The following is a 10,466-nucleotide window of genomic DNA, read 5'->3' as shown; positions in this document are numbered from 1 at the left end:
TTCTATCAAGTCTAAGTCAAAAACTTCAGTAACAAATGAATGCATATATTTAAAGGGACTCCACTGAGGTTTTTTGACATGATAGGATTGGAAATAATTCTTTGAGATTATTACTCTGTAGATGTAAATCTATCTTTATAACTTATGTGCAAAATATCAGATCATTAGCTCGCTCCGTTTTTCCAGAATAATTATTATAATAGTGAAAAATGATCAAAAATTGAAAAGCATTTAAACGCTTTTCAGTCAAATCGGACTTAGCATAGCACAAATATATGATTTTCAATGTAATTCCTGTATATTTCTTGGTTATATTTTATTTGTATTTCTGTTTTAAGTGCTAATGTTTATCTATGTGAAAAATTAAAATTTTAAGGATTTACGCTTATAAACCCCAGTGGAGTTCCTTTAAAGATTACATATAATGTGGACAAATATTTGCAGTACACATTTTACATATTCTTCGATGTTTGCAAATTGTTTTAGAAGCATAATTATATACATATATAAAATTTCAGTGTGGTGACAACCTTAATAACAACATACAAGATCTTAAAATACTCTATTAACTAAACTTTATTCGTACTTATACAAGTTATTCATTTAGTTTACCTTCACAAACATTACATAAATGTTGATTGTACTTTTAAAAAACAACTTGTACAAATAACTGTCTTACTTTTGAGTCGCTCCTATCATTTATAATATCATGACCTTGACAAATTTTAGGTATCATTTATTGCGAGGTGTTCCACATTGGAGGCTGTCGTACTTCAGGCGTGCAATTTTGATACCTAATCTGATCTTATGATATAAGATTGTTTTTTATTACATTTATTACGATATACAATAACCGTTGTTGTACTTTTTAAATTTAAGTTGTGCTTTTGACTTCGGAACAAAACAGATATGAGAGGAGTACTTTTAGTTATATTGCATTTGGTATATATTTTTTTTTATATTTTGCCTTTTGTATATATATATATATATAATATATATTATTTGATTATTTTGTAGTTTAAGCTGCCGATATATTTATATAGAGGATATTTGTTTGTTTTGCATGTAAGATTGAAATATATTTCATTGAGTGAACACCAGATACAATATTTTCACGAGTGAAAATATAAGTGCTGGTGTTCACGAATGAAATATAATTCAATCTTACATGTAAAACAAATAAATTTTCTTTTTATTTCTTGCTTTTAAAGTGATGTTAAATATTTGTTACTGATTTCGCCGCGTAACGTCATGCATTCTTCTTTATGACAGTCATCACATCATGACGTCACATCATCAATTTTCAAATATAGTTCTTTTAAATTTTCTCTAATTTTGTTATATCATTTTTTACATGATGTATGATGACACCGACTTTCTTTTCCTAAAGAAGCAAAAGTTACGTATGATGGCATTTGTTTCTGCCTGTTATTCCATTTAGTTATGATGTTCTTTTCATCCGCATTCAGATAAAGTCCGGCTGCAGTGAAAATTATATTTTATTAAGTTCACTAGTGGTTTATCAGAATATAACCATCTGATAAATTACAGTTAAACACTGGAAAGCATGAAATAAATTGACATAATGATACTACGCTATCTTTACGCTATTGATTTTTCAAATCATTGTTCCCGGATATTACCGTTACGGTGGTTTCTAAAAAAATATTTTACTTTTACTTCTGACCGATCGAATGAAACACTCCACAATATTTAATTTATTGATTAATCTGCGAATTTTAAACAATTGTTAAATACACTATTTTTATTTCCTTTATATTTATTTATATATAAGACATAATATTAGTCAAATCTGGTACTTGTCAAGAGTGCTACAGGGGCTTTATTAGGTGGCTCCATAACTCATTTTGTTGCCCTTCGCTCTTTTTTACACCGTGCATTAAACTCCACTTAAAACGAAATTCAGGGGATCTCAACTAATTACAATATGCATGAATATAGATTAACACAGTGCACCGTTAATACTCTCCGTTTGTAAACACTGATATAATAATTCTAAATATTCACAAGAAACGACGTATTCGACAAACTGATATACTGTCAAACAATAATATTGACGTATTTATCATTTGACCGATGTTGTAAGCTAGAAAAACCTTTAGGCTTATATCCTAGGCGATAATAGTTCAACATCGGTTGTCTCTAACTACCGATCTCTCAATCAAATTTGCACGGACCCTCCGAGTTCGTGCAAACGAAGTTTGACTGTATTTACAATTCTTTTATATATAGTGTTTCATTGGTGCCAACACAAAGGGGTTTTCTATTGACGATCTTGAAAAACGGTTGAGCCAACTTTTACAATGTGAGATGCCATGCAGTTACGATGACGAAACGGTAAACTTCAATAAATACAATTATTGATTTTTTTAATCAATAATATATATATTCTATTAAACATATTTTCTGGGTTTTTTCTCCTTCTTCCTCTTTTTCTTCTTCTTCTTCTTTTCTTTTTTTCTTCTTTTTCTTCTTCTTTTTCTTCTTATTTTTCTTCTTCTTCTTCTTCTTCTTCTTCTTCTTATTATTATTATTATTATTATTATGATTATTATTATTATTATTATTATTATTATTATTATTATTATCAAAGGGATTTTACACCAATAAGACCTATATTACACAGTTGTTGATATTGTTATTGCTGTTATTCTGTTATTCTTATTGTTCATGTTGTTGTATTTGTTGTTTTAAAGTCATGCCCGCCAGGATATCGCTGTGATTTTGACATGAATTATGATGAAGGTGTTTGCGTTCGAAGAGGTAAGATATAGAATATTTTAAGTTTCTATTTTTTTTTTTTTTTCGTATTCGATGCAGATAGCTAAACCCCATCTTTTGCTCTCTTTTTTTTCCTTTTTCGTCTTTTTACAATAGTACAGTTATAGTTATTAAGTATTTCACATGTAAGTCAAAATACTGCTTTGTTTACGTTCTGGTACCTTTATCAGACATAATATCACTGTGAGTGTTGTTTTCTCCAGGTGATATAAACGTCGTATATTCAAACTCTGTTATTACAAAATTATAAAAACATGTCTCCATTTCTAGAAAAAAAACATTTCTGAAACCTTACGTGCCTGTTACCATTTATACTTATTATGGGATTTGAACTCAGGTATATTTTAGAGGGCAAAAAGAGTACAAATTTAAAAGGGGCGTGTGGTAAATGACGTAAAACAACTTGCCCCGCACTAATGTGCGTTCGATTTCCACAAAGGGACTCCAGACTTGTGCATGTCAGGAAGTTATCAAGCTACTTAACAGAACGTCGGTAGGTCTATTCAGATTAAATAATGCACGGAGGGACACCTGAGGTCTTTCTCTACCTGTGAAGCTTAAACGTCGCAATATGACCGCAGTGTTGGTGCGACGTCAAACCAACCAAATAAATAAAGGAAAGAAAAAAAAGAAAAACATTTTTTTACAAATTAATCTATTACTTTTTACATAATGTGGTGTCCGAATATGAGGATATTATAAATTTGTTTCAACGTTATTTGAAAATAAAACAATTTTCAGCATATTTAATTAAAGATAAAGCAGGATATCGAGTAAAAAATAGGATATAAGATTGGTTACTAAATTTGTTCAATGAAACCTCCAGACATAGGCTTTTTGTAGGCTTTTATTTTCTTAACAAACAAAAAAAACACCTAAAGGCCTTTTAAAAGGTTTTCAACTAGGGTTTTTAAACGACGGGACTGGAAATGTATATAGCCTTTGATAAAAGGCTTGACAAAATACTTAGTGCAATACAAGATCATTCGATCAACCTGTTTTTTAGAAATCACTGAGATTAGTATATATACAGAAAAGACTCCAAATTTGAAGAAGAAAAAACATTTTAAACTAAACAAAATCGGGCTAAGAATCTAACACAATTTTTTATCTTACACAGAGAGAGTAAAAATTTACATGACCAGTTGATTTAAGACTTAATGTCAAATTTTAGACTTAAAGCAAGTGTTATCACATAGAATTATGTTTTCCTTTGTGTCAGATTACGAAGACAGTTGTTATCAAGTAGGATTAGCCCGACTGTACAACGGCAAAGTATCTCAGACCATTAAGGGAACCGAATGTCAACGATGGGATTCGAACACGCCGCATAAACCCTATCATCGGTATACAGTTGATGAAAAATTTCCAGAGAAATCAGTACACGCTGCCAACAACTACTGCCGTGACCCGAGCAATACCGGAAGACCTTGGTGCTACACTAGTGATCCAAATGACAGATGGGATTACTGCGATGTTCCGTCTTGTACGTAAGAAAATTAGTCCAGACCATTTGTTTATGAGATTGCGTTAAAGGATTGACAGAAAATGATTACGTTTAAATTAATTTACTAAGGGAAACATTAAGAGTATTGTTAGTGGTCGGTGGATAGAGGTCGTTGATTTAAAATTACTTTCCCGAATACCGCTTTCTATTTGTATTCTTTGGCGAATAAACTGTCGAGCTAGATTGTGGACATTTCAAGTAAGTTTCCGGCTTGTGCTCATTTACAACTGAAATAACATATAAGGTGGTACATAAAGTGCTAGTTTATCAAGAGAATAAAAAGTCGTACAAAACATCATAAAAATTGTTATGTTAGCGCATCGTCCTTTGAAGGCTTAACAGTTGTGTACTTCAAACAATGGTGACATTGACAAAAGCAAACAGATAATCTACAATATCATGTATTTATTTTAAATTAGGTTACAGTAGAGACTGCTACAGGTACGGGTTTGCAAAAGTATACCAAGGGTATGTTTCCGTCACAATGGATAACATACCTTGTCAGAGATGGGACAGGTCATATCCGCATGACCACAAATACAAACACTCGGACTATTACCCAGACGAGTCTGTTGAAGATGCTGGAAACTTCTGCCGAAGCCCTTCGGGTGCCAAAATCCCATGGTGTTACACGACCGGATCTAAACGATGGCAATATTGTGATATTGAGCAATGTAAGTGAGTGTACACTAATGTTATTATAGTTGTAATACATTAAAGGGAATTTGCTCATTGTGGAGGGTCTACAATACGTTAAAGGGGATTGGTTCATTGTGGAAGGTCTAAAATACATTAAAGGGAATTGGTTTAATGTCTAAGGTATACAATACATTAAAGGGAATAATTTCATTGTGGAAGGTCTGTGATACCATAAATAATTATGTTTGTAAATTCTAGTTTTCATACTAGACAACTAAGCACGAAATAATTATAAAATATTTAATGTTGTTGGTAAGTTCGAGGTTAAGCAGATAATAAAAGAGTATCGATACATTTTGTGTAGGTCTTATTTTCAAGGACACAACGGTTGAAAAAAGGTAACGACCACTGAACTTAAATAGTGTTTTGGTGTTCTTAATATAACTTATCTTATTGTATTAAAATTTATATTGTGATAACTTTTAGGCCCATACACATATTGCTACGACACAGACCTGTCAGAGCTTTATGTTGGAACTGTTACAAAAACGCAGAGTGGAATAAAATGTCAGAATTGGGATTCCCAGTATCCACACAAGCACAAATACGGCAAACCTGAGAAGTTTCCAGAAGGTGACGTCAGCAAGGCAAAGAACTACTGTCGTGATCCAAGCGGATACGGGAAACCCTGGTGTTACACTACTGACCATATTAAGCGATGGGAGTTATGCTGCGTCATCAACTGTTCAGATTTAGAGTAATGCTTATATTTGCAAACAACAAATTATTATGCTAATGACTCACACAAAAAATAATAACAATAAACATAATGAAAACGCTGCGATTTGTTTGTCGAAAATGTTTCTTTATTATTCTTTTATTTTCATGTTTCTTTAAAGCTTATAGAATGTTTAAAACTATCTGGCCATCAAGTTGCTAATAAGCTTAAAAAATCATTAACATTTTAAACATTTTTGCCTTAAATGAGATCATATATTATGTATATATAAACAATAACATAGTTTTTGTTTTGATCATATCAAACATATTAAGGCCAAGATAAGCCATTAATAAACTTTATTCCTATTCATATACTTAAAAAAAGTTTTCTTTTAAAATATTCTTTTGAGCATTTGTGTTTTCTTTTTATTTACGTTGTAATCTTTTTTTCTTTTGTGTGTGTATGTATGTGATTTTTGAGAGAACGTGCGTGCGTGTGTTTGAGTTCACATTATCAGATTTGTTATATTATTATATTGTTCCCGAGCTGTGTTAACATATTACTATTAAACAGCGTACTCAGAAATTAGTTTGTTTTATTGTTGTTATAATAGCATTTGGATTAGATTTTAGGGATAACAAGCAAATACATACAAAACCTTTAATGTTAAGAGTATCACGAACACGAAGAACATCAATACTGCCTTGTCATGGCATCATAATAATTTACTTTACGATATCTTGATAATTTACTTTATTACATCCTATTAATAATAATATATCATAAATATAAGATTTATTCATAAATTCTCCACAGAAAATTGCCAATAAACCATTACGCTTCGTAAATTCATAAAGATGCCAGATCATATTGAATAGTTTTGTTTGTGAATCATAAATAATCTGAATAATAAAGAAAATGATATATTCTAATATAAAAAAAGCTATTTATTTCAATGAAAGCATTTTATATATATTATAATTTCTATTGTCATCTTTCACATTATTACGGTCTTTCTAAAATCCTATAGTTTTTAAATGTTTTTTTTCTCAAAGCGTCCTGAAATCTAATTCTAACAGGTGCACGACATTACGTAGAAAGACATTTGATAGAATACGACAAGTAAAAGAAATGGCAAAAGTTCAAATACAAAGAATAGAATGGAAATTCCATAGCAAGGAAAAAATACGATTACCATATTTATTATGCTGTTCATACTATTCGCGAATGACATTATTGATAACATTAATACAAATTTAGATGGTTTATTTACTGTAAACGAGCTCAAACTATTTTTAATCCTTTTTGCCGACGACCAGGTTCTGTTTGAAAAGTCGCCGACATCATTACAATCTATGCTTAAAGATGTTGAAAATTATTGCACAAGGTGGAATATGAAAATCAATACATCAAAGACTAAGGCAATGGTTTTTGAGAAAGAACGTCATCATACACAGTATGATTTTTTCATCTATAATACAAAAATTGAGATTGTTGAAACGTTCAAATATTTGGGTTTAACCCTTTTTAAAAACGGAAATTGGTTCAGAAGTCAAAAGAAAATAGCCCAACATGCATCGCACGCACTACATAACCTTTTCTCAATTTTTAATGATATAGAGTTACCTATTTCTCATAAGTGTAAGCTGTTTGACTCGCTTGTCGGATCTATTTTAAATTTTGGTGCAGAAATTTGGGGAAACCATGACGTTACAGCTGTTGAGGCAATTCATACAAAATTTCTGCGTAGGGTCTTAGGGGTGAAAAAATCAACAAATTTATTAGCACTTTATGGGGAATTAGGACGTTACTCTATATCTATATATCGCAAAATAACAATGATTAAATATTGGGTTTAAATAGTTAAACAAGAAGATTCGTCTCTAGTGAAGAAAACTTATTTACTATTAAAAGCAGACGCTGATTCCAATATAACGTATAGAGAAAAAACATGTAACTGGGCGTTTCAAATCAAAACGTTCCTTTTCAGAACTTGGATTTCTATATGTTTGGCAAAATAAAAATCAAAATGAAAATGATATTCCCCTTTCTGTTATCAAACAAAGAATCTTAGATAACTATTTACAAAAATGGTATGCAGATATTAATAATTCCAGTCGACTCTAGTCATATTGCATTTTTAAACATAACTTTGACCGTTAAAAATATCTTTCGGTGATTTCTGATTATAAATTAAGAAATACATTATCCAGATTTCGCATGTCCTCTCATAATCTATATATCGAAACTGGTAGATACTATAATATCCCAAGGGAACAAAGACTTTGTAAATCATGTAATATGTCAATGGTCGAAAATGAATACCATTTTTTGATGGTCTGTCCACATTTCAGAGATTTGAGAAATAAATATTTTAAACGCTATTACTGCCAGTGGCCGACTTAGAATAAATTTAGGGCTCTCATGTCAACAAACTCTACAAAAGATTGATTGAATTTAGCTAAATTTGTTTACTTTGAAAATAAAAGAAGAATTGTGTAATTTTATTTTTTTTTCATTAGAATCACGCAAATATTGTTAATATTTCAATAGGGTTATATATGTGTAATGATACATTTACATGTTTATTCGACATTACATAATCATGATACTTTTTTTTCAGAATAATGTTTCATTAAACACTCTCTTCTGATAACTGTATAAATTATTATGTAAAAAATGCATTTTGTTGTTTGCTTTTCTTTTCTTCTATGTTTTTTGTTAACACTGTAGAATAGAATTTGTATAGGCTATAAACATTGTTTGAACATGTTTAATACTGAATAAAATTTTCGTATTCGTATTCGTATTTATTAAACCTATCCTATCGGCCGCTGTACGCTTTCTTTTAACTACACCTTTACTTTACAGTAATGATTGCCATTTAATGTCTTAATGATATCCACCCGTCAGATAGCATTATTCACTAAAATCAAATTTCGGAAATGATAATTCCATTTCGGGAAAAGGATATAGCGAAAAGGTAATGTTCCTGAAATTTATATTGTCGCGGTGTCTATTTCTAGCTTTTCTCTATTCTCTGGATAAGGTGCGTATGAAAGTCGTTGAAAGTCGTTTTACTGCAATTTATCATAAGAAGTGCTTAATACTTGAATAAGTCAACATTTTACGTAACGCGCTTAAAGAGTCCAATTTCGAGAAAACGTAAGTTCGCGAAACTTTGCATTGGTTTTATGGTAATTGAGAAAGGAAACCAGAAAAACTGTTTCCCGATTTGCTTAGGTTTGCTTAGGTTTACAATAGTGCAGGTAACCTGCTTGTCGAAAACAAGATGAATCAAAATATTTTCAATAAAATCAAACTTGAAAAAAATGTACTAAGATGTAAGGGAAAGTAAAAAGTTTCAAGATTCAAGTTATATTTTACTTATTATGTACGAGGGTTGTTCGGAAAGTTTTGAGACTGGGTCAATATTTAGCGTTAGAAAAGATAAAATCAAACAAGAGTTTACTATGTATTACTTTAATACCTCATCTATTATAGTGTAAAATTTCATAACAATAGCTTCATGTATACAAAAGCTACAAAGCGTTAGGCACAGACACTACCGGTGACCGTCACCGTAGAAAAGTCAACTGCTACTCCTTTTCAAAGTATCTTCCTTCACAACGTACACATTTCTCAGGCCTCGTAACCCACTTGGCGAATACATTTCTATACCAGTCAGATTTAAATGTTGCAATAATGCTCATAACTCTAGAGCGCAGTTCAACTAGGTCCTCAAACCGGATTCCTCGTAGTTCGGATTTGATGGCCGGAAAAACGGAAAAGTCCATTGGGGCCAGGTGGGGTAGTAGGGTGGGTGAGCGATGCGGTTAAACCCGAGAACATCAAGTTCCAGAGAAGTGGCAGATGCTGTATGCGCAGGCGCATTGTCTTGATGTAGGTAGATGTTCTCCAGATTCGCAAGCATTTCCGGCCGCTTCTTACGGATAGCGTTGATCTGTTCCCGTCTGATTACCTTAAACAGAAATATCGGAGCTCGTACTTAATACAGATACAGGTGAATTAATTTCAAATAATTATTTTAATAGTTAAGTAAGTAATCAATTTAATTATCTATATTATTTATATATTTATTTTTAATTATTTTCATGTTAAATAAAGTTAACATAATTACTCACCCTGCAGTAATAGTCAGCGTTCACCGTCTCTCCCTTCGGTACAGCATGTGTTAACAGCATCCCCTTCCGGTCCATGAATAGAATAAACATATGTTTCCCAACGGAATTGGTTACACGTGCTTTCTTCGGGGTGGAGACGACGAGTGCTTCCAAACTGAAGACTGCGACTTTGTTTCTGGGTCGTAGTAGTAAAACCAGGACTCGTCGGTGGTAATAATTCTGTCTAAGAACGCGTCGCCTTCTCTCTGGTATGAACGTAGAAACTGTCGAGATGCTTTTACTCGGTTTTCTTCTGATCAGCCGTCAATAATCTCGGTACCCAACGGGCCGAAACCCGAGACATTGCAAGTGTCTCAGTTAACATTTTGTGAGGCAGTTGCCGTACCTACATCACAAACTTCTGCAACTTCTCTTACTGTTATGCGATGGTCGCACTGAAGCGCGTTTCTTGCAAGTGTCAGTTTATCGTCGATGACGGATGGGCGACCGCTCCTTTCCTTGTCTTTTGTTGACTTTCTGCCATCCCGAAACTCTTTATACCATCTAAATACCAATGGTCGACTAACAGTACGTCCGTTGTTTGCCTGTTCTAGAAGTTGCTTAGTTTCTGTTGGCGTTTTCCCATGATTAACGCAAAACTTAATAAAAACAC

At 32.1% G+C, this 10,466-nt stretch overlaps 1 protein-coding gene across 1 annotated transcript; it reads left to right on the top strand.

Annotated features, from left to right (window-relative positions):
* Nucleotides 1-847: 847 nt before the first annotated feature.
* LOC132735218 (plasminogen-like) lies at nucleotides 848-6,255 on the top strand. Its single transcript, XM_060722158.1, has 6 exons — nucleotides 848-942; nucleotides 2,254-2,358; nucleotides 2,718-2,784; nucleotides 4,025-4,288; nucleotides 4,729-4,983; nucleotides 5,435-6,255. The coding sequence occupies exons 1-6, from the start codon at nucleotides 910-912 to the stop codon at nucleotides 5,707-5,709; spliced, it is 999 nt and encodes a 332-aa protein (XP_060578141.1). The 5' UTR covers nucleotides 848-909; the 3' UTR covers nucleotides 5,710-6,255.
* Nucleotides 6,256-10,466: the final 4,211 nt, after the last annotated feature.

This window comes from Ruditapes philippinarum, unplaced genomic scaffold, assembly GCF_026571515.1.
Source record: "Ruditapes philippinarum isolate M1 unplaced genomic scaffold, ASM2657151v2 ctg15380_1_1_1_1, whole genome shotgun sequence".
Classification (NCBI taxonomy): Eukaryota; Metazoa; Mollusca; class Bivalvia; order Venerida; family Veneridae; genus Ruditapes; species Ruditapes philippinarum.
The sequence above is the reverse complement of the archived record's forward strand: the minus strand, read 5'-3'. Positions and strand labels throughout refer to the sequence as shown.